Source organism: Aquarana catesbeiana, unplaced genomic scaffold, assembly GCF_042186555.1.
Source record: "Aquarana catesbeiana isolate 2022-GZ unplaced genomic scaffold, ASM4218655v1 unanchor228, whole genome shotgun sequence".
NCBI lineage: Eukaryota > Metazoa > Chordata > Amphibia > Anura > Ranidae > Aquarana > Aquarana catesbeiana.
In genome coordinates, this window is record NW_027362655.1 from 4,077,876 (window position 1) to 4,100,120 (window position 22,245).

Genomic DNA, 22,245 nt, shown 5'->3' on the forward strand with positions numbered 1-22,245 from the left:
CGAACACTGAAGATAATAGCAAAGTCCAGGAGCAGGCCGAGGGTCAATCACTGGAGACAGGAAGCAATATCCGTAGACAGGCCGAGGGTCAAATACAGGAAGCAAGTGGAGAAGTCTGGGAGGCAAGCCGAGGGTCAGATGCAGGAAGAGATCAGAGCAGGTCAGGGTCAATCCGGGTCACAACAGGTAATCAAGAATCAGGATACAATCAGGAAACACATGGGGAGCTGAAAGACAAACCAGCAATCTGGTCATGGCACAGAGTGGCTTTTATAGGCCAGTGGGAGGGTCATGCTGTGCACGCTATTGCGTACGTGCGTTCGCCGTTCCGCTGAACCGCGCATGCGCATTAGCCGTTTCGCTGAATTGCACACAAACATTAGCCGTTTAGCCGAATTGTGCACAGGGATGCGCCGGAGTGCCACTCTACCGCGCATGTGCGAAGGAAGGCAGTGATATTGACGAGGCTGGTACTTGTCTCTTTCCTGACAATGAGAGACTTATGGGAAGGTACCGGCAATGGCGGCCCATCAGTAGGGGGCACAGGGGCGCTGTCCCTCCAAAGCTAGACATAAAAAAAAAGTGGTCCTTTAAGTGTGTCCGGACACTGAGCTGTCTATGGGAAGCTTGACTGTTGCGATCAGGTGATTGCAGCTGAAAAGTTTCATTTGGCGGTCTTTGGAGTGTCCTCTGGGCGCAAGCCATGTGTCCGGAACACACCCACTCTCCACTGATTCCTTCTGTTGCTTGTTTGTGATTGCCGGGTCGGGAGGACGGTAGGCGGTGCTTTTCGCAGAACCGTCACTTCTGCTTTCCCACCACTCACTTGGATGGAATAGAAGCAGAGTACGGCCTGCCGGACCGGACAGGTAAGCTAACAGGCACCGTCCATCTCAGTGCTGCCCATGGACCACAGCTGGTCACCAATGCCATGATCGTTCAAGTTCCCACTGCCAGCCTCCAGCCCGCCACTCTGCTCTGCAAAGGCGCACACACTTACACTCTTCTCTCCACCACATGAGTCCTGTGGTAGTGCAGACTGGGCCCGGGCATGATCACGTGGCTGGAGGAGCAGGGTATGTGTAGAATGTAGTTGTGTACACACAGATCGGCCAGTCTGGAGGAGAGAACAGAGAGACCTTACCACATCATCTGTCCTGACTGTAGTGTATACAGCTATATACATCCACCATCTTCCTTCCTGCATATGGAGTCTGCCGAGAAGGAGGGGAAGCGATTGTGGATGATCGATGTGAATGATTGCTGCAGATCAGTGACAAGAACGGAATCTGTGTAAACTCTGCTCACTCTCTGCTCTCCTCCACCCTCCGAGTCCTGGCAGTTCATAATCAGATCAAATCAGAGGGTGTAAGAGCAAGAGACAATAGGGGTGTCAGAGAGGACTTGCATGCAGACAAGGAGGATTATGAGAATAGTAGTCCTTACAGGAGCACTGCAACATGTATGTCTATGAAGGTTATTGACTGCTGGACTTAGTCTGAGCCTGTCTGCTTGCCCCAGAGGGAGGACAGACCTGCTACTAGAGCTTGTCAGAGACTCCACATGTGTGAACCAGAGCTGAGGGACCAAAGTGCTGTTTGTAATAATTAAAGCTCCATGGGGGACGTGATTGCTGATTTTTTTTCTTAAAATTCTTGCTGACTGGCTGTTATGTTGATCCCCTTATATTCAGTACAGTGGATCACTGAGCAGGGACAAGTATACAGTTCAGAAACTCTAAGAAGAACACAAAAGTATGTATTTACTCACTTGTCCCAGGTCAGTGATTGATGGTACTGAAGCAAAATTGTCAGCATTACTGTCATGGAACTGTCATTTTCAGAAGAAAAATCAATGATGGGAGCATCCATATTTTTCTTGTGACTGGTATCCTTCAATGTGTATTTATAGTTTATTTTGCAGTAGCAGCATAAAGTGATACTAAAGGCTTGGTTATTTCTTTTATTATAAGTCTGTAGTGCTTGGCACAGAAGACTTTACCCTTCCCTCTCTGCTGCTATAGAGATTGTAAGTACCCCTATGGGGACAGTTTGCTGCACACAAGACAGATTAAGTGCAGTGCAAAGTGTTGAATAGCCTTGCTAGCTCAGACTGAACTCATGTGGGGTGGTAGACTCTGTCCACAGGTCACTTGTACCCTCTGTTTGGACAGTTGTCCCCACTCGGGCTCTGGCCATGCAACAGCACATCCTTCCTTCTACTTATCTAGGGAAGAGTTTGCTTCTGATTTCATGGCAGAATCTTGATCCTTGTAGAGACCATTGATAATAGGTGAGCGAGCCCCTTCAGTGTCCTCTGCTGAGCCCCTTATTTCATTTTGTTTAGTTGCAGGCACTCTGCCTCAGGTGGAGGGGGTAGACAAGATGCCTGATGGGCACAGTGAGGCTGCATATGATGGGCACAGTGAGGCTGCATTTGACGGGCACAGTGAGGCTGCATATGATGGGCACAGTGAGGCTGCATATGATGGGCACAGTGAGGCTGCAATTGATGAGCACAGAGAGGCTGCAATTGACGGGCACAGTGAAGCTGCATTTGACAGGCACAGTGAGGCTGCATTTGATGGGCACAGTGAGGCTGCATTTGATGGGCACAGTGAGGCTGCATTTGACGGGCACAGTGAGGCTGCATATGATGGGCACAGTGAGGCTGCAATTGATGAGCACAGAGAGGCTGTAATTGAATGGCACAGTGAGGCTGCATTTGACAGGCACAGTGAGGCTGCATTTGATGGGCACAGTGAGGCTGCATTTGATGGGCACAGCGAGGCTGCATATGATGGGCACAGTGAGGCTGCAATTGACGGGCACAGTGAGGCTGCAATTGACGGGCACAGTGAGGCTGCATTCAATGGGCACAGTGAGGCTGCAACTGATGGGCACAATGAGGCTGCATTCAGTGGGCACAGTGAGGCTGCATATGATGGGCACAGTGAGGCTGCAATTGACAGGCACAGTGAAGCTGCATTTGACGGGCCGGGTGAGGCTGAATTTGATGGGCACAGTGAGGCTGCATTTGACAGGCACAGTGAGGCTGCATTTGACGGGCACAGTGAGGCTGCAATTGATGGGCACAGTTATATCTAGCAGTAATGATATATGATCACCTGATAAATTACTAACAGTTTAATTTGTTTGCGCCCCCCCCCAAAAAAAAATAAAAAATTTGGAGCACCAACCGCCACTGCTTTTTATAGAGATTTATTACATCCAATCCAAAACTATTTTACATTTATTTATTCCATGGAATATGAAGAGATTTTTATATCAATAATCCATCAAATCTCCATTTTTATTGGACTTTATTCCCAGCAATAAGGCTACTTTCACACTGAGGCACTTTACAGGTGCTATAGCACTAAAAATAGCACCTGCAAAGCGTATCTCCTGTCACTCCAGTGTGCAAGCCTGAGGGCTTTTACACCAGAGTGGTGTGCTTGCGGGTCGTTAAAAAAAATCCTGCAAGCACCATCTTTGAGGCGCTTAAGGAGCGGTGTATACACCACTCCTAAAGCGCCCCTGCCCTTGCGGGCGCTTTTAACCCTTTATTTGGCCGCTAGCGGGGGTTAAAAGAGCCCCGCTCATGGCTGAAAAGCACCTCTAAAACGATGGTAAAGCGCTGCTAAAACTAGCGGCACTTTACCGCTGATGCCTCCGCACCTCAGTGTGGAAGTGCCCTAATCAATCAGCAATCATCTGATCAATAGGAATGTTTCCAATATCCAGTAATCACGGTTTGATCCTCCAACATAACCAGTGCACAGAATTATAAATCTATCACATGAAATGGATCTTATTGATTGGTTGATGTCATTTATTGATCTATTGATTCCCTTATGTGATAGAATAGATTTATTTCTCCATGTATTGATCATCCTCTCCATATATCTCATCACCTTGTCTAACATAATACAAATCCTATTTTGCTATAAATCTCAGTCCTGTGCATGAATTGTATCTGACTTGGGTCTTTATAATACGATATACTGGACTTTTATTTCATTCCCTTTTTTTATATTGTCTTCTTACACCTGTCCTGATGAAGTGACACTTTGAAGCCATGAAACGCGTTGATGGTGTATTTTATAGTTCTTGTCCAATAATCACCGACCTTTTGAAGAAAACATTTCAGAGGTTCCTCCTTTACTATGGGCTCCTCTGCTGACCTCGCCCTCATTTTTCTTGGGGTGAAAGTTCTCCACCAGGATCCAAACACTGCTTAGTATAAGACCATCCGGAATTCCCTGAGGACCATGGAGTGTGACCACCCATTGACTTCAGTGAGGTGGCAGACATATTCTCCACAAATCCTCAGATAGGTTGTCTGATCCCTGGATGGGTTTTCCACAACCTCACAGATGTGAGTACATGCCCTGTACTTCTGATCTTCTAGAACAATCTCACACCTTCTGGTATTATCACTACACTTAGTCCCATCTCTACCATCGTCTTTTATCCACTTTTTCCCCATCTCCTGATGGTTTGGAGAACTTCTACATATTGCTCTCATGACAGATCTACTTGAATTATATGAAGAGGGGAGGGGGACACAGACTCCTCCCAGTGTTGGTTTATGAGGGGAAAGCCATGGACATATGTCATACTGACCTGGCCACCTGGAAGCAGTTATATAGGTCAGTAGAACATATAGTACATCCATGACAGCGGAAGTGTCACCTAAGGGCAGTTTTTAAATACCAGAATTTTTCTTCATTTCACCGGCACACACAATTTTAGGGCTGGACATGTTTGGTATCTATTTACTCAGCACAACCTCCTCTTTTATATTTTACCAAAAATTGGGTACAGTATTGTATTGGTGTGCTCTAAACCACATTTAGTGTATTTTTACTAATTGAGCCGATAACGTGAGACATAAAACAATTTTAACTACCACCATTTTATTCTCCAGGGCCTCTGCTTTCAGAAAATATAGGTTTGGGGGTTTTATCTAATCTTCAGGCCGAAAATCTGCATTTTAACGTGTGGAAAAAAAATTGCAAAAAACAGCTCTGGTAGTGAAAGGGTTAATGTGAGCTAGGTGGGATCACTCTGCTGTGGTCACACTCTAAACACTAGAGCTCCCCCTAGCTGCAGCCTGGTAATAACATTGTTAGGAGGTCTATTTATTTATCTTCAAATTGATTCTATTTGAATTTTGGGAAATGGTTATATTCTATTCTATTGTTTTTTTTAATTCTATTCTATTTTAGTCTATTCTATTCTTTTTTTTTTCTATTCTATTCTTTTCATCAGAAGATGGTTATATTATTTTTTATTTTATTTTATTTTATTCTGTTCCGTTCATTTCTATTCTATCCTATTTTTTTATTTTCTGTTACATTCTTTTCTATTCTATTCCTTTATTTTCTTACCTCTTTTATTCTCTTTGGAAATTGGAAAGCTATTTAAATTCAAAAACTTTTCGAATTCAAAAACAATTAAAAAATAATTTAAAATCTATTTTGATACTATTCAAACCAATTTGAATTCCGTCCGAATTTTTTCCCCTTTTTTTCAGATTCTTTAAAGATCGGTACTATTGCAATTATAAGATTCAATTACATCTGAATTTCTGAAAAATGAAAATTTGTCCAAATTTCACTTCAGAACGAAATGAATTGTACATGTCTACATGCAGTGACATTGATCATGCCATCCCCTAGTAAAAGGCACCTCCCCCACAGTACACAAACACTGGCTAGGCACAGAGTTAATGCTTTGATTAATCCTGATGTTAGCACCTTCCTAGCCAGTGTCATCAGTACAGTGACAGTGCATATTTTTAGTACTGATCACTGTATTAGTGTCACTGGTCCCCTGTGCTTGAAGTGTTCTGTAGATATCTGCAGGTTTTACACCTTCGTTCACAAGAAACTTCATCACCACACGCTGTTCCGCTAACACTGTTATCTGCCATCTTGAATAACAGTCCCTGGACTGACTGCTACTTGTGCTCCACCTATCAGTAATAGGACACACTTACCACTAAATGTAGTACCGCCACTCTACCATCCCTTTTTATACCTGTAAAATAAAAAGTCTCGGTTTGACTTGAATGCCCCTCGCAGCATAATACTGCATTATGACCACTAGATGGAGCCAAGGAATTCAGTGCATGAAATAAAATACATCCAATATTCATCACAGCTGGGTAAATGCTGGTCACATTCATACAAATAAATAGACCTCTAATGCCCTTGTACACACGACCGGTTTTGCCGTTGGAATAAACTCTGAAGGTTTTTTCCGACAGAATTCCGCTCAAGCTGTCTTGCATACACACGGTCACACCAAATTCCGACCATCAGGAACGCGGTGACGTAAAACACGTACGACGGCACTAGAAAAAGGAAGTTCAATAGCCAGTGCACCACCCTTTGGGCTCCTTCTGCTAATCTCTTCGGAACAGCATACAGACGAGCGTTTTTTCCGATAGAAATTTGTTCTGTCGGAAAAAAATGTTCTCAATCTAAGTCCGTCTGAATTTTCGATGCAAAAAGTCAGATGGAGCATACACACGGTCGGAATATAAGATGAAAAGCTCCCATTGGACTTTTTCTGATGGAAATTCCGACCGTGTGTACGCGGCATTAGTGTTTGTGAAAGCTTACACCACAAAATGTACTCAGCCAATGAAAGGTAATGACTCCATTTTTATTTTTCTACTGCCATCAATGGCCAACACAGTACAACACTTCATCCATGTCTTTGGTGATCTCTGATCTCCTTATGAACAGTTTCTTACATGATGAAGATCAGCCATGGAGTATATCTGAGGTGTATATCAGGGTGTGCTTCTTCCCCACATGAGAGCTGTGATGTCCAGCAACATTCATATAGAAGACATTTCCTGCACTCAAGGCACTAATACACCTCGAGGGTTGTGTGGGATCCCTGATGTACAGGAAGACAGGACTTCAGTGAGGAACAATTCCCTCACTCAGGACGGGAACGTGGCTTCTTTCCCGTGTGAGATCTCTGATGTCTGTAAAAATAGGACTTCTCTGAAAAACATTTACCGCACTCAGAACAGGAATACGGCTTCTCCCCCGTGTGAGATCTCTGATGTTTGTAAAGATTGGACGTCTGTGAAAAACATTTCCCACACTCAGCGCAGGAATACAGCTTCTCCCCTGTGTGAGATCTCTGATGTCTGTTAAGATTGGACTTGTCTGAAAAACATTTCCCACACTCAGGACAGGAATAAGGCTTCTCTCCTGTGTGAGATCTCTGATGGCTGTAAAGATGGGACTTTACTGAAAAACATTTCCCACACTCAGGACAGGAATACGGTTTCTCCCCTGTGTGAGATCTCTGATGTATATAAAGAATGGACCTTTCTAAAAAACATTTCCCACACTCAGCACAGGAATACAGTTTCTGCCCCGTGTGAGATCTCTGATGTGTGTTAAGACTGGACTTCTGTGAAAAATATTTCCCGCACTCAGGACAAGAATATGGCTTCTCCCCCGTGTGAGATCTCTGATGTGTGTAAAGATAGGATGTCTCTGAAAAACATTTCCCACACTCAGGACAGGAATATGGCTTCTCCCCCGTGTGATATCTCTGATGTTTATAAAGACTGGACTTCTGTGAAAAATATTTCCCACACTCAGGACAAGAATACGGCTTCTCCCCCGTATGAGATCTCTGATGTGTGTAAAGATTGGACTTTACTGAAAAACATTTTACACACTCAGGACAGGAATAAGGCTTCTCCCCTGTGTGAGATCTCTGATGTGTGTAAAGATTGGACTTTACTGAAAAACATTTCCCACACTCAGGACAGGAATACGGCTTCTTTCCTGTGTGAGATCTTTTGTGCACATTAAGTTTGGATTTAATATGGAAACACTTCCCACACTCGGTACAGGAAAAACTCTTATCTGTTGGAAGGACGGCACCGTCCCTCACAGTCTGAGGTTCCTCAGGATAAGAGGAATATGATGGTCCATCTACACTGTGTGGTGCCCGATGGACATTTGAGGTAGCCGGGTTTTCTCCTGGACTATACTGTGTGATGTCCTCATCTTCTACTTTACAGTCTGGAGACAAAGTGAGACAATCCTCTGAGGTTTTCCTCATCTCCCGTCCATCTACTAAAATAGAAAGAAAAAGATTATTACTAGACATGAGCAGATTGGTTGCCCTAAACCAGGACTCCGCCCACATTAGGCAGCTTTGTCTCTGAGGATCTTACAATTCCACCCTCAAGGTAACTAGTAAATGGGTCCTCTGATCTCCTACCACAGTGGTTCTCAACCTGGGGGTCGGGACCCCCTCGGGGGTCGAATGACGATTTGCCAGGGGTCACCGAATCCTGGGCTGTTCCCGAAGCCTTTGCTGCTCTCCCAGCCTTTTCGCAGCCTCCCAGTAGGGCTGTTCCTGGAGCCTGCGGCTGCCCACTCAGCCTCTTCGCAGCCACCCATTCAGTTCACGGCATGGTTGGGGGGCAGAGACTAGAGGTCAGCTGACTGGTGAGGAATGTGAAGTGGAAGGGGCTGGAGGAGAGCCTATCTCCTGATTTCGGCATAGATGTTACTGCTATGAGACACCACAAAGTTGGAGACACAGTGAGTAACACTACCTGTGATTAGAGTTGCCATTAAAAGTCCACACTACAGTTCTCAGATCAGCAGATGACCTTGATCAAGAGCACCTAAGTTGGCTGATCAGAACATTGCCACTCATCCCAACTCCCTGCCAGCACTGCCACTCATTCCATCCCCACCAAGGAGCAAGAGAAGGAATAAAAATAGAGAATACATGGAAGGGAGAGGAAAAGAGGGGGAGGAACAAAGAAAAAGGGAGAGAAAGAATAAGAGAAAAAACAAAAAAAGATGGCTAGAGAGGGGGATGGAGAAAAAAAACAAGAAATTAGGATAGAGAGAGATAAAAGGAGCACAAAGAGAGTGGTACATCCTAAAATGTACCATAAGGGGTTTTAATACTGTACGAGTGGAAGGGACACAGGGAGTGCTAAATGTCCGTGGGTTAGGGGCACAAATTACTTGTCTTGCCTTGGGTACTGAAAACCCACGCTATGAAAATAAATTTACTGTTAGGGGTCCCCACAACTTGGGAAATTTTACCAAGGGGTCACGACACTAGGGGGGTTGAGAACCACTGTCCTACCAGTTCATTTCTTTATTCATGGACCTTAGTCAGAGAGTGAGGAAACAACGAGAACTGTCTTTTACAGGAGTGACAGTGATGAGGGGATTATAGGACGAGTGTCCCCACCCCCTCTATCACTCATTGCCATCTTTCCAACACAAGAAGATCTGCACTTCCTTATTTAGTCCAAGAGTTAGTCATGAATAACAGCGGGGCTGAGCCCCACCAGAGGTCAGAGAGTGAGGATGGGGGGAGAACAACCAAGATGAAGACTGGACTGATGACCTGAAGACCACCATCATTGGGTTATTGACTCCTCCCTTATTTTCACTTTCTGTTTAAAGTGGTTGTAAACTCTCCCCCACAACTTTATCCCATGTAAATCAGCATAGAAAACCCCAATGGACACTGCTTGTAGATATCTCCTTACTTGCTTAGTATTGCTGTAATCCGTTTTGTTCTTTAGAATGACGTCACTGGAGCATGCTCATATCTCCCTTAATTTATAGCACACTTTGTGTGCTTGTCTGTCTATTATCAGGACTCCCTGCGGCACAACACTCAAATCCCAGGAGACTGCAGAATCATTCAGAGCTTCCTACTACACCCCATGTGACCGTGTGACATCACATGGAGTGTAAACCTGGGCATCGGACTGTATATTGCAGTCTTATCAGCTGAAGCCGATAAGACTGACACAGGCAAACGCTAGATAAAGTAAATACTGTGAAATAAAACAAGTCGGCTATGAACAGGGAAGCAGGGATGACATAGAAATGTTGGATCGAGAAGGAGGAGGCTTGGTTAACAGTACAGGAAGTGCTCCATGTAAGGGCGGAAATACACTCTATTGTGGACTCAGAAAACAATATCTAAGATGCCACTGCCTTACCTCTGGAAACAAGATTATTTAAAGTTTCTTTAAAAAGTAAGTAATATGCGATTTGGGCTGGATTACAGTGGCTATAGTTTGATAATTACTTAAAAATAATGGACTAAATGAAAAGAAGCCTCAGAGTGGGAGAGTTTACTTCTTCTTTAAGGGTCCAAAGTTTAAGGATGTTATAATATTTATCAACATGTAAAAGTCTGTGCTCCAATCAAATCATCAGATATAAAATGTCCAGCTGGTAGAGAATGGGTGTAACAAAAGAGAATACATATTATGTTTATATATATATGTTTATATATAGCAGTGGGTAGAGGGGAGAAAGCAGAAGTCAGGACTATGTAATGTACAATATATTGTATAAGATACAGCAGATAGAATGATGTAATGTACAACATAGAGTATATAGTGCAGAGGTCAGGACTATGTAATGTATAACAGAGTATACAGGGCAGAGTCAGAAGTATGTAATGTGCAACATAGAGTATATAGCGCAGGGGTCAGGACTCCCACACCGCTGCCTCCCATCTCCTGAGTAGAGATTATGCTGAACACCCCCCCCCCCCCAGTTCGCACCAGAACTTTTGAACATTGCAAAAGTTCGGAGCGAGACAATGAACCCCATTGAAGTCCATGGGGCCCAAACTATAAAAATCAGAAGTGCCCATTTTGAAGGCTTAAGTTTGCCTGTGGACACATATGCTGCGGGTCCCCTCCCAGTGCCATGGGAAAATCTGTCTCTTCTTGTTGGCCTCTCAGACATGATGTGGGGTTTATTACTGAAATGTAATGGGGATGGGAAAATGTATACTTGGATGCCCTTTAATCAAAGAAAGTGGTGTTTGGTGAACTTTAACTTGAGGACCTTACTACACAGGCACACTCCACTTGGCACACCTCAATATACTGCAGTAAAAGTGCACTGACACGCTACACAATACACTGTAGTAAAATGCCCAGACACTCTACACTGACACACTTCAATATACTGCAGTAAAATGCCATGACATTCTACACTGACACACTTCAATATACTGCAGTAAAATGCCATGACACTCTACACTGACACACTTCAATATACTACAGTAAACCTGCCTTGACACACTAATCTGACACAACAGTAAAAATGAACAGACGCACTACACGCACGCTGCACTATCAATATATTCACACTACACTAACACTCTGCATTCACAATAGAATCACAATAGCATACTAACTCACTAGTAGCACTGAATAGAGCCCTGTTCTATCTATCTCCATGCTGATATCAAACTGAAAATGGCTGCTCTTGAAAGGAACCTTTTATAGTGTGGGGTGGTTCTATGAGCAATGAGCCATGATTGGAGATGTCATCATGACTGTGTCCAATCATGCCTCTGACAGTGCTATGTGCCCTGATTGGCTGAAGCAATGGAGGCTTTACCCAATCAGGGCTTCGAATGCACTGTGCAGTGCAATGTGGGGCGTTCAGCTGGCCAAACAGGTGAACCTATGCTTGGCTCGAACTGTTCACCCAACACTACTCCTGAGACTGAATACATTGTGTATAATTTATCAGATGATGGGGGATCTAGGTGGACCCTCCGTACTGCTCTCTCCTTTACAATAAAGTCTCCTCTTACCCGGTGATGTGAGGGGCGGCTGATTATCCATCATGACGTCCTTGTAGAGATCCTTGTGTCCTTCGAAATACTCCCACTCCTCCATGGAGAAATAGATAGTGACATCCTGACACCTTATAGGAACCTGACACACACAATGATACAGTCACCATCCAGACACATCCCTTGTCTGTTACTGGATAATGTCCCAGAATTCCCAGCACCGCTCACCTCTCCTGTCAGAAGCTCCATCATCTTCTTGGTGACTTCTAGAATCTTCTGTGTGTTGTGTCTTGTAGGGATCAGGGATGGAGGTGGGGGGATGGTGATGGGATTCTGGATTCTCGAGGATCTGGTGGTCATATTATGAGATCTCCTTGTCTCATTTTCAGTAGATTTCTTCATTATTACTGCACATTTCTGTGTTATACAAAGATAAATATCACTCTCCCACAGGAACATCTTAATATCATCATGGGCTTCTGGGTAAAGTAATAAACTGGGGCCCCTACCAACCTGCCCCAATTTACACACCTATTCTCAAAAAATGAAGCATAAAAAGATGATAGAATTAAAGATATATTGACTAGTACTTTGAAAATAATCAATTTTAAACATTAAGAAAATGCCATAAATCAAAGACTAATCAACAAAGAGCGGAGTATAGTGGAGTAGAGAGGCACAGTACAGGGGGCAGGATGATACAGTATAGCTGAGTAGAAGGGCACAATAAAGGGGAGTAGAAGGGCACAGTACAGGGGAGTAGAAGGGCACAGTACAGGGGAGTAGAAGGGCACAGTACAGGGGAGTAGAAGGGCACAGTACAGGGGAGTAGAGGGACACAGTACAGGGGAGTAGAGGGACACAGTACAGGGGAGTAGTAGAATGGCACAGTATGGGGGGTAGAGGGGCACGGTACAGGGAGGTAGAGTGGCATGGTACAGGAGAGTAGGGGGCACGGTACAGGGGAGTAGAAGGGCATGGTACAGGGGAGTAGAAGGGCACAGTACAGGGGAGTAGAGGGACACAGTACAGGGGAGTAGAGGGACACAGTACAGGGGAGTAGAGGGACACAGTACAGGGGAGTAGAAGGGCACAGTACAGGGGAGTAGAAGGGCACAGTACAGGGGAGTAGAAGGGCACAGTACAGGGGAGTAGAAAGGCACAGTACAGGGGAGTAGAAGGGCACAGTACAGGGGAGTAGAGGGACACAGTACAGGGGAGTAGAGGGACACAGTACAGGGGAGTAGTAGAATGGCACAGTATGGGGGGTAGAGGGGCACGGTACAGGGAGGTAGAGTGGCATGGTACAGGAGAGTAGGGGGCACGGTACAGGGGAGTAGAGTGGCATGGTACAGGGGAGTAGAAGGGCACGGTACAGGGGAGTAGAAGGGCACGGTACAGGGGAGTAGAGGGGCACAGTACAGGGGAGTAGAAGTGCACAGTACAGGGGGGACAGGAGGGCACCATACATGGAAGTAGAGGGGCACAGTACAGGGGAGCAGGAGGGCACAGTACAATGAGTAGAAAGGCACAGTACAGAGGGGCAGGAGGGCAAAGTACAGGGGGACAGAAGGGCACAGTACAGGGGAGTAGAGGGACACAGTACAGGGGAGTAGAGGGACACAGTACAGGGGAGTAGTAGAATGGCACAGTATGGGGGGTAGAGGGGCACGGTACAGGGAGGTAGAGTGGCATGGTACAGGAGAGTAGGGGGCACGGTACAGGGGAGTAGAAGGGCATGGTACAGGGGAGTAGAAGGGCACAGTACAGGGGAGTAGAGGGACACAGTACAGGGGAGTAGAGGGACACAGTACAGGGGAGTAGAAGGGCACAGTACAGGGGAGTAGAAGGGCACAGTACAGGGGAGTAGAAGGGCACAGTACAGGGGAGTAGAAGGGCACAGTACAGGGGAGTAGAAGGGCACAGTACAGGGGAGTAGAAGGGCACAGTACAGGGGAGTAGAGGGACACGGTACAGGGGAGTAGAGGGACACAGTACAGGGGAGTAGTAGAATGGCACAGTATGGGGGGTAGAGGGGCACGGTACAGGGAGGTAGATTGGCATGGTACAGGAGAGTAGGGGGCACGGTACAGGGGAGTAGAGTGGCATGGTACAGGGGAGTAGAAGGGCACGGTACAGGGGAGTAGAAGGGCACGGTACAGGGGAGTAGAGGGGCACAGTACAGGGGAGTAGAAGTGCACAGTACAGGGGGGACAGGAGGGCACCATACATGGAAGTAGAGGGGCACAGTACAGGGGAGCAGGAGGGCACAGTACAATGAGTAGAAAGGCACAGTACAGAGGGGCAGGAGGGCAAAGTACAGGGGGACAGAAGGGCAAAGTACAGGGGGAAGAAGGGCACCGTACAGGGAGGTAGAGGGGAGCGGTACAGGGGAGTAGCAGGGCACAGTACAGGGGAGTAGCAGGGCACAGTACAGGGGGCAGCAGGGCAAAGTACAGGAGGGAAGGAGGGCACCATACAGGGAAGTAGAGGGGCACAGTACAGGGGAGCAGGAGGGCACAGTACAGGGGAACAGGAGGGCACAGTACGGGGGGTAGAAAGGCACAGTACAGAGGGGTGGGATGGCAAAGTACAGGGGGACAGAAGGGCAAAGTACAGGGGGACAGAAGGGCAAAGTACAGGGGGGGGCAGATAGGAACAGTACAAGGGAGCAGGAGGGAACAGTACAGAGGAGCAGGAGGGCACAGTACAGAGGAGTAGAAGGGCACAGTTCAGAGGAGTAGAGGACACAGTACAGGGGAGTAGCAGGGCACAGTACAGGGGCAGCAAGGCAAAGTACAGGGGGGCAGGAGGGCACCGTACAGGGAAGTAGAGGGGCACAGTACAGAGGAGTAGAAGGGCATAGTACAGAGGAGTAAAGAGGCACAGTTCAGAGGATTAGAGGGACACAGTGCTGGGGGGTAGAAGGGGACAGCGCAGGGGGGTAAATGGGCACAGTGCTGAGGGGTAGAGGGCACAGTATAGGGTGCAGTAATGTATAATACAAATATAGTCTCCTCAAGCAGAGCAGTGCAGGGAAGCTGCTATCACAGGTCTTACCTGTTCTGGCAGCCTGTCACTGGGCTAAATCTACAGTTCCAGTGCTTTGAAGGGGTTAAGGAAGAACTCCAGAGGTGGAGCATTTTGCTACTGCTTCAATCACATGGGGTGAATAGGCGAGGGGGGGCCAGTGGGGATCGGAGCAGTACACATTCCTCCAACACAAGCAGCAGCAGTAGTAAGATGCTCCACCTCTGGGGTTCTTCCTCTACTCCTGGAAAGTGTTGAAAAGTAGTGGGGGGAGATGTCATACTGATTGTAGATTTAGCCCAGTGAAAGGCTGCTGCTGTACCCGCAGACTAGATTCTGAGGCTATCCCGGGACAGCTTAGTAAAAAGCTTCTAGGTGTAGTATGTAAGCCAATTTATTTAAAAACACTGTACAAACAACTCACATTTTGAAGGATAAAAGACAGCATGTAGTGCGGTTATGATCCAAAGGGGGAGTCCATCAGATTGATCACAGGTGTCTCTGCTGCCTGCCGTGCGTAGGGCTTTGCTGGACACCGCTCGAGCCGGCCGCGGTGGTGATGTGATTCAGAGCGAGGCCTGGAACGCTGGTGGAAGGCAGACGTGGAGCTGTGACGTCACTGGAAAGTGACGCGTTTCCTGAGCGTACGGGCTACGATGTCACGGTAGCCGCGCTCCTTCATCAAGCTACAGATGGATCGTAGTGGTGACTTAAAAGAGAATTGGGGGAGGGAAGGAAGGAGGAGAAAGGGAGGGGACGGAGAAGGATGGGAAGGGGAAAAGTAGTGGCCGTATAAAAACACTCTATCAAATCTAATTAAAAGGTGCATGTCTAGAGGTAGTCTCAATTAATAACAGACTTGCAGGTGATATATATATATATATGAGATGTACCTATATGAAGAACCAATAAGGGAAGGACGATATAAAAAATTAAATATAAGAACATAATTGAAATAAATAAAAATGAATAAAATGGCCAATGCATATTAAGCGCAGTATAGGGCCAACAAATTTTAAATATTAAATGGTAATATTAAAAATACTTAATTAAAAAGACCTCAATATTACAGTCAGAGGTATTGGTACACACACATATATATATATAATATATATATATATATATATATATATATATATATATATATATATACACACATACAGGTACGCATATATACATACACACATATATAAAAAAAAAAAAAAAAATGAATTAAACCAATTGGTGGTCCCAATGGTAATTATATACTGTCCCCTAGAGGTCAAATTGTTTTAATTGCATCATATGGCTTTTACAAGTCATCAATTATATATGACCCATTTATATGCACTGGTTCCTTCATATGAGTGCTTCCTTGTTCCCTGCTTTGCATGGGTTGTATATATGGGGGCTATACAGCAGAGGTGTATACATGTATATGTGTGTATGTATATATGCGTACCTGTATGTGTGTGTATATATATATATATATATATATATATATATATATATATATATATATGTACCAATACCTCTGACTGTAATATTGAGGTCTTTTTAATTAATTATTAGTTTTTAATATTACCATTTAATATTTAAAATTTGTTGGCCCTATACTGCGCTTAATATGCATTGGCCCATTTATTCATTTATTTCAATTATGTTCTTATATTTAATTTTTTATATCGTCCTTCCCTTATTGGTTCTTCATATAGGTACATCTCATATATATATATATATATATATATCACCTGCAAGTCTGTTATTAATTGAGACTACCTCTAGACATGAGTGTTTTTATACGGCCACTACTTTTCCCCTTCCCATCCTTCTCCGTCCCCTCCCTTTCTCCTCATTCCTCCCCTCCCCCAATTCTCTTTTAAGTCGCCACTACGATCCATCTGTAGCTTGATGAAGGAGCGCGGCTATATGTGACATCGTAGCCCGTACGCTCAGGAAACGCGGCGCTTTCCAGTGACGTCACAGCTCCGCGTCTGCCTTCCACCAGCGTTCCAGGCCTCGCTCTGAATCACATCACCACCGCGGCCGGCTCGAGCGGTGTCCAGCAAAGCCCTACGCACGGCAGGCAGCAGAGACACCTGTGATCGATCTGATGGACTCCCCCTTTGGATCATAACCGCACTACATGCTGTCTTTTATCCTTCAAAATGTGAGTTGTTTGTACAGTGTTTTTAAATAAATTGGCTTACATACTACACCTAGAGGCGCCTCCCCCCCTTGTGTTTTTTCCTGCAGATCTTGGAGCTTGGTTTCAGCTCTTCCTGGAAGGCAGCCCTCTGTGTGGACTCTTTAATATCAGCCTGCCTCTTCACATAGACTTTTATGGACTATATTAGTTATATTTACAACTTTAGTTTGCCAGTAGCATGATGGTGATATAAGGCTTCCGGTTTTTGCGCCTTTACTTGCTTGTAGTAAAAAGCTTGACTGACTGTCCCAGAAAATTGGTATGATGTAATGCAAGATTATGAAGGGGCCCCTGGGCAATGCCCTGCGCTTCCATAATCCCTCACCTCTATGTTCAGCTCTATATTTATTCTCCAGGGATTGGCCACAATGTTCCCGATTCGGCAAAGGACAGACATCTCCATTCAATATGATTACAACCTGGTCAGATTTATAGCTCCTTCTAGAAGTCATATAAGAGAGTCACTAATGTTTTACTGGAAAGGCTCACTGACCCACCAGGAAATGTTACCCATGTATTTAGCAGTCAGTGGGCGTGGCATGCTGGTAATTATGGGTTACTGATTGGACTAAATCTGAAATTGTTCTCTTCTATAACCAATCCCGCCATCTTGTGCTATAACCAAATATCATAGAGTACGTACACTTCATGTATTCATAGTAATTGTGTGGATGTCGTTATTGATTAGTAGAACATCATAAGACTTAAAGTGACTCTGAATACATCCCAGTGTATAGCATGGTTAGATTTAACCCCTTCATTACACTCACCTCTCCAGTCAGCAGGCTGAGGATCTCCAGGGTGAGGTTCAATATCGTCTCATTACGGGGAAATTCCTTCCTTACATTCTTCACAAAACTGACATTCTGCCGATTGTCCATCATGACGTCCTTGTAGAGATCCTTGTGTCCTTCTAAATACTCCCACTCCTCCATGGAGAAATAGACAGTGACATCCTGACACCTTATAGGAACCTGACACACACAATGATACAGTCACCATCCAGACACATCCCTTGTCTGTTACTGGATAATGTCCCAGAATTCCCAGCACTGCTCACCTCTCCTGTCAGCAGCTCCATCATTTTCTTGGTGACTTCTAGAATCTTCTGCATGTTGTGTCTCTCGGGTTTTAGGGAGTCACATGGAGGCACTGTGATGGTCATATGATCACCTGACTTCACAAGAGGAAATCTCTGTATTGAGGAACCAATAGGAACATCATGTTAGAATCCCAGAATCCTCCTCACCTCTCCGGTCAGGTCTGTGTTTTATTAATAGAGATAAGAGTGATGTCATGTGACCTCCCAGAATCCTCCTCACCTCTCCGGTCAGCAGGTAGATGATCTCCAGGGTGAGGTTTAGTATCTTCTCAGTCATGTGACTCCGGTCCTCCTCCATCCTCATTGGCGCCGTCATTTGATCTATACAGGTCTCCTTGTAGACGGATAACTTTGGGAAATGAAAGTAAGAATTATTTGGATGGTATTGGTCACACAATAATAGAATGTAGATGTGAGGGGAGTAGTTGGAGGGTTGCTGTACATTTAAAGCAGAAATCCATCCAAAAGTGGAACTTCTGCTTTAAGGACTCAAGACCTCCTGAAATGCCACATTTGGCATGTCATTTTTTTGAGGGGGAGTGTGTATCTAGTTTTGACAAGTACCCAGATCTCACTTACACTCATGGCGCTGCGGCACCAAGCAGAAGTTCTCCTCTCCCCTCCCACCCTGCAATCTTCTGGAACATGTCACAGGTCCCAGAAGATTGCCCAGCTATTCAGAATGTGCAGCACCGACTCGCACATGCACAGTGCTCACCTGGCTGTGAAGCCACAAGCTGTCACAGCCGGGTGCCCACAATTGCAATGCCGGCATGGCGGAGAGGAGTGAGGCTTCGGTCAACCACATCTCTGGACCATGGGACAGGTGAGTGTCTGTTTATTAAAAATTAGCAGCTACACTTTTTGTAGCTGCTGACTTTTAATAAACACAGAAATGGGTGGAACTCGGCTTTAAGAACTACTGATCCCATGGGAACACTTTAGTTTGGACTGTTTAGTGTTTTGCTACAATTTTGAAGTCCCGGGACCCTCTTGGCCTGCCTGATCAGAAATTCCCTTTTCTATGTTGGGTTTGTTTGGTTTCTGAACTGGTTTTGATTAGTATTGGATCTGCAGACAAGGAAAGATAAATATGGTCCTTTCTTTGACTTGTTTGCTCTGAGGCAGTGCTGTGAGGTCAATGTCAGGTCATTATGATGTCCAGGAAGGGGAACTTGCTGACTTTTGACCGGAGTTGCCGGGTAATCATGATAATTGCCAGAACTCTGGCTGCAAGGCTCCAATCTCCGGCAGCCTGCTGACTGACAGGAGTGATGTCACTGTCACTCTGCAGTAAGAGAAGAGATTGGATTGGATAGCAGGAGGATGCTGCAGGTGGAGTAGAGAGCTGTGAGGGAGGAGTCTGTTCTTTTCCCTCCAATGGCAGCCCAGTGTGGGTAGGAGGAGGACAGCAGGGGGAGGGGTTTGTTCCCTTGGTTAGTATACTGTAGTATCCAGGACATTGTACTGAGTTGCAGTGGGTTCCTGGGGCTCTGAATTCCAGCACTGGTAGTGGACTGTCTCCTGAATAAGTATAGCACTGACCCTGAACTAACAGACCTCTAAGAATGAGTGCCCACCAAGGTTCATTCCACTTGGAATTATTTGACCAATGAGAAGTCAAAGGTCGCCTTCCTTTCCTGGCTGGAGTTCTGTTCTCAAAGGAGATCTAAACAGTAAGTGTAGATGGCAGGACCATCATAAACGAACAGCCTCCCTACCTAACATAGAGTCCCCCTGAGCCCTACAGCCTCCTCTTCCCTCAGAGCCCTGCTGACCTACAACCTTATCAAGGGTCCAAAGTCGTTAAGCTATACTTATTCTTCAGGGGTTCCCTGAATCTTTTAGTCCGACTACACCCATCAGAGACCCCTCAACTCCTCTACTTCCCTCAGAGCCCTCAATATTTTCCTCCCTCTGACACCAATTTATCGAACATATTCTTCATGGCAGGCTGGGGAATGTTTTCTTCCTCCTGGCCAGCTATGTAAGGGGCTCTATGCTCCATACTCCTGACCCCTGCACTCCATCATTGTGGTGGCTGCATAGTGTAATGATTGCCCATTGGCTGCCTGTGTGGTGTAATAATTGCCCTTTGTAGGCCATGTATGGTCAGGATGTTTGTTTTTGGGTCTCCAAACTATGGCCCTGCCTAGTCATGTCTGTGAATGCTAGAGTTTTACAATGCCTCATGGGACATGTAGTTCCGCAACAGCTGGAAGGCTGTAGTTTAGAGATAAAAAAACACATGCAGCGCTAGAAATGTGCGTTTACATATTCAGCACATGTTAATAAAAAGGTGCCGAATGTGCTGAATATGTAAACGCACATTTCTAGCGCTGCATGTGTTTTTTTATTTTTATTAATTTGTACATTGTTTACCACATTGTTACATGCCGGCAGCTATCACTCATACTATTTTGTAATAGCGCAATTATTGATTGGTTTTATATGTAGTTTAGAGATCCCTGACCATATTAGTGTTGTGAGATGCTCTGACCTTGAAGGTAGGCTGACCAGACGTCCCCATTTTCCAGGGACAGTCCCCGGATTGGGGACGTTCTCCCTGGACCGAATACGTCCCAGGTTTTGTCCCCGGATTGGCGTGGCAGAAGCCATGGTACTATTTTCAGCTGCTTAATCTCAGGCGCTTCCGCATTTTAGCTCCAGGAGTCGGGCTGTATCACCTGTTGCCTGTCCCATCAGCACTTCCTGGCTCCTCCCTCACTCTGCCACCTGTCCAATCAGATAATCTGCCTCAAATTGGTGTCCGCCCAACCCCGCACACACTCCAGCCTCCTGACTGGGGGGGGATTGTACAGACTGGGGGGGGGGATTGTGCAGACTGGGGGGGTTGTGCTAAGTGGGGTGGGGGGAAATTGTGCTGACTGGGGGGGGATTAGGCAGACTGGGGGGAGGATTGTGCAGACTGGGGGGTTGTGCTAAGTGGGGGGGGAATTGTGCTGACGGGGGGGGGGGATTATGCAGACTGGGGGGGAGGATTGTGCAGACTGGGGGGGGTTGTGCTAAGTGGGGGGATTATGCAGACTGGGGGGGAGGATTGTGCAGACTGGGGGGGTTGTGCTAAGTGGGGGGATTATGCAGACTGGGGGGGAGGATTGTGCTGACGGGGTAAATTGTGCTGACTGGGGGGGGGGGGATTGTGCAGACTGGGGGGAGGGGATTGTGCGGACTGGGGGGGTTGTGCTGACTGGGGGGAGGGGATTGTGCAGACTGGGGGGAGGGGATTGTGCAGACTGGGGGGAGGGGATTGTGCAGACTGGGGGGAGGGGATTTTGCAGACTGGGGGGGGGGGGATTGTGCTGAGTGGGGGGGGGGTTGCAGACTGAGGGGCTACATAGTGCTCTGAACGGTGGTCTGAGAGAGGAGGCCTGTAATGTACACAGTACTCTGGACGGTGGTCTGAGAGGAGGCCTGTAATGTACACAGTACTCTGGACGGTGGTAAGAAGTATTTCTTTTTTTTATCTCATGGACAAAATGTGAGAAATAATGTATATATCATACAATAATTCTATAAACACATACCACATACACATATCATTTGAGGAAAATATGCTTATAAAATAGTTTACCATATGCCAATAAAAAAAAAAATATATATGTCCCCGGATTTAATTTTGAAAATCTGGTCACCTTACCTGAAGGGGTTAATCTAGGTTTCCACACTATATATACTAGGGGTGCGCATCTTCACTGGTTTCACGATTCGATTCAATTCGGATTATCTGGTCAACGATTCGATTCGATTCGATTCCGCGATGCATCACGATTACCGACGAGCTCCCACTTCCGCTTGGGCCGCCTAGGCGGCCCTTCCACCCTGCAATCTTCTGGGACACATCACAGTTCCCAAAAGATTGCCCGGCTATGCAGGACAGCGCAGTGAGACATGCGCACCCGGCTGTGAAGCTGCAAGCTGTCACAGCCGGATGCCCACAGTAGTATTGCCAGCGCTGTGGACAGGCGGGGGAGAGAAGGGAGGGTTTGGGTGGCCACGTCGCTGGATTGTGGGACAGGTGAGTGTCTTTTTATGAAAAGTCAGAAGATGCACTTTTTTTGCAGCTGCTGACTTCTAATAAACAAAAAATTGACTGGAACTCTGCTTTGAATTAAAAATAACCTCACTCCCTAAAAAGTGCACTAATCTGGTGCACTACAGGGTACAGACATTCACACACACGGCTGATGGGAGGTCAGAAGGGACAGAATCCACAGATGACAAACAGCCCTGTGAAGTTCCCTGTACTGTCTCTGTGCTGACCAGTG

At 46.0% G+C, this 22,245-nt stretch overlaps 3 protein-coding genes across 3 annotated transcripts in view; all 3 read right to left on the minus strand.

Annotated features, from left to right (window-relative positions):
* LOC141121669 (uncharacterized) overlaps positions 1–12,049 on the minus strand; it is a 112,544-nt gene extending 100,495 nt beyond the window's left edge. The window contains exons 1-2 of the mRNA XM_073611354.1: positions 11,865–12,049; positions 11,655–11,778 (exon numbers count right to left, since the gene is read on the minus strand). Of these exons, the coding sequence (XP_073467455.1) occupies positions 11,655–11,778; positions 11,865–12,038 (298 nt within the window). The 5' untranslated portion in view covers positions 12,039–12,049. The remainder of the gene's footprint in view (positions 1–11,654; positions 11,779–11,864) is intronic.
* Positions 6,514–8,118, minus strand: LOC141121696 (uncharacterized). The gene has a single exon (XM_073611405.1). The coding sequence runs from the start codon at positions 8,106–8,108 to the stop codon at positions 6,960–6,962; it is 1,149 nt and encodes a 382-aa protein (XP_073467506.1). The 5' UTR covers positions 8,109–8,118; the 3' UTR covers positions 6,514–6,959.
* A 5,354-nt stretch (positions 12,050–17,403) lies between the features above and the next one.
* LOC141121733 (gastrula zinc finger protein XlCGF66.1-like) lies at positions 17,404–18,301 on the minus strand. The gene is made up of 4 exons (XM_073611444.1): positions 18,177–18,301; positions 17,915–18,049; positions 17,625–17,828; positions 17,404–17,469 (listed from the first exon to the last, which is right to left on the minus strand). Exons 1-4 carry the CDS (start codon positions 18,270–18,272, stop codon positions 17,404–17,406), a joined length of 501 nt encoding a protein of 166 aa, XP_073467545.1. The 5' UTR covers positions 18,273–18,301.
* Between the last annotated feature and the right edge of the window lie 3,944 nt (positions 18,302–22,245).

What these genes read in the sequence shown, in the direction of transcription:
- LOC141121696 (XM_073611405.1), bottom strand. Translation starts at nt 8,108, where the DNA reads ATGAGGAAAACCTCAGAGGATTGTCTCACTTTGTCTCCAGACTGTAAA.
- LOC141121733 (XM_073611444.1), bottom strand. Translation starts at nt 18,272, where the DNA reads ATGACGGCGCCAATGAGGATGGAGGAGGACCGGAGTCACATGACTGAG. An exon ending in TCTACCTGCTGACCGGAGAG is followed by an intron (nt 18,050 to 18,176) that starts GTGAGGAGGATT and finishes TCCTCAATACAG; the next exon opens with AGATTTCCTCTTGTGAAGTC. An exon ending in TGGAGCTGCTGACAGGAGAG is followed by an intron (nt 17,829 to 17,914) that starts GTGAGCAGTGCT and finishes TGTGTGTGTCAG; the next exon opens with GTTCCTATAAGGTGTCAGGA.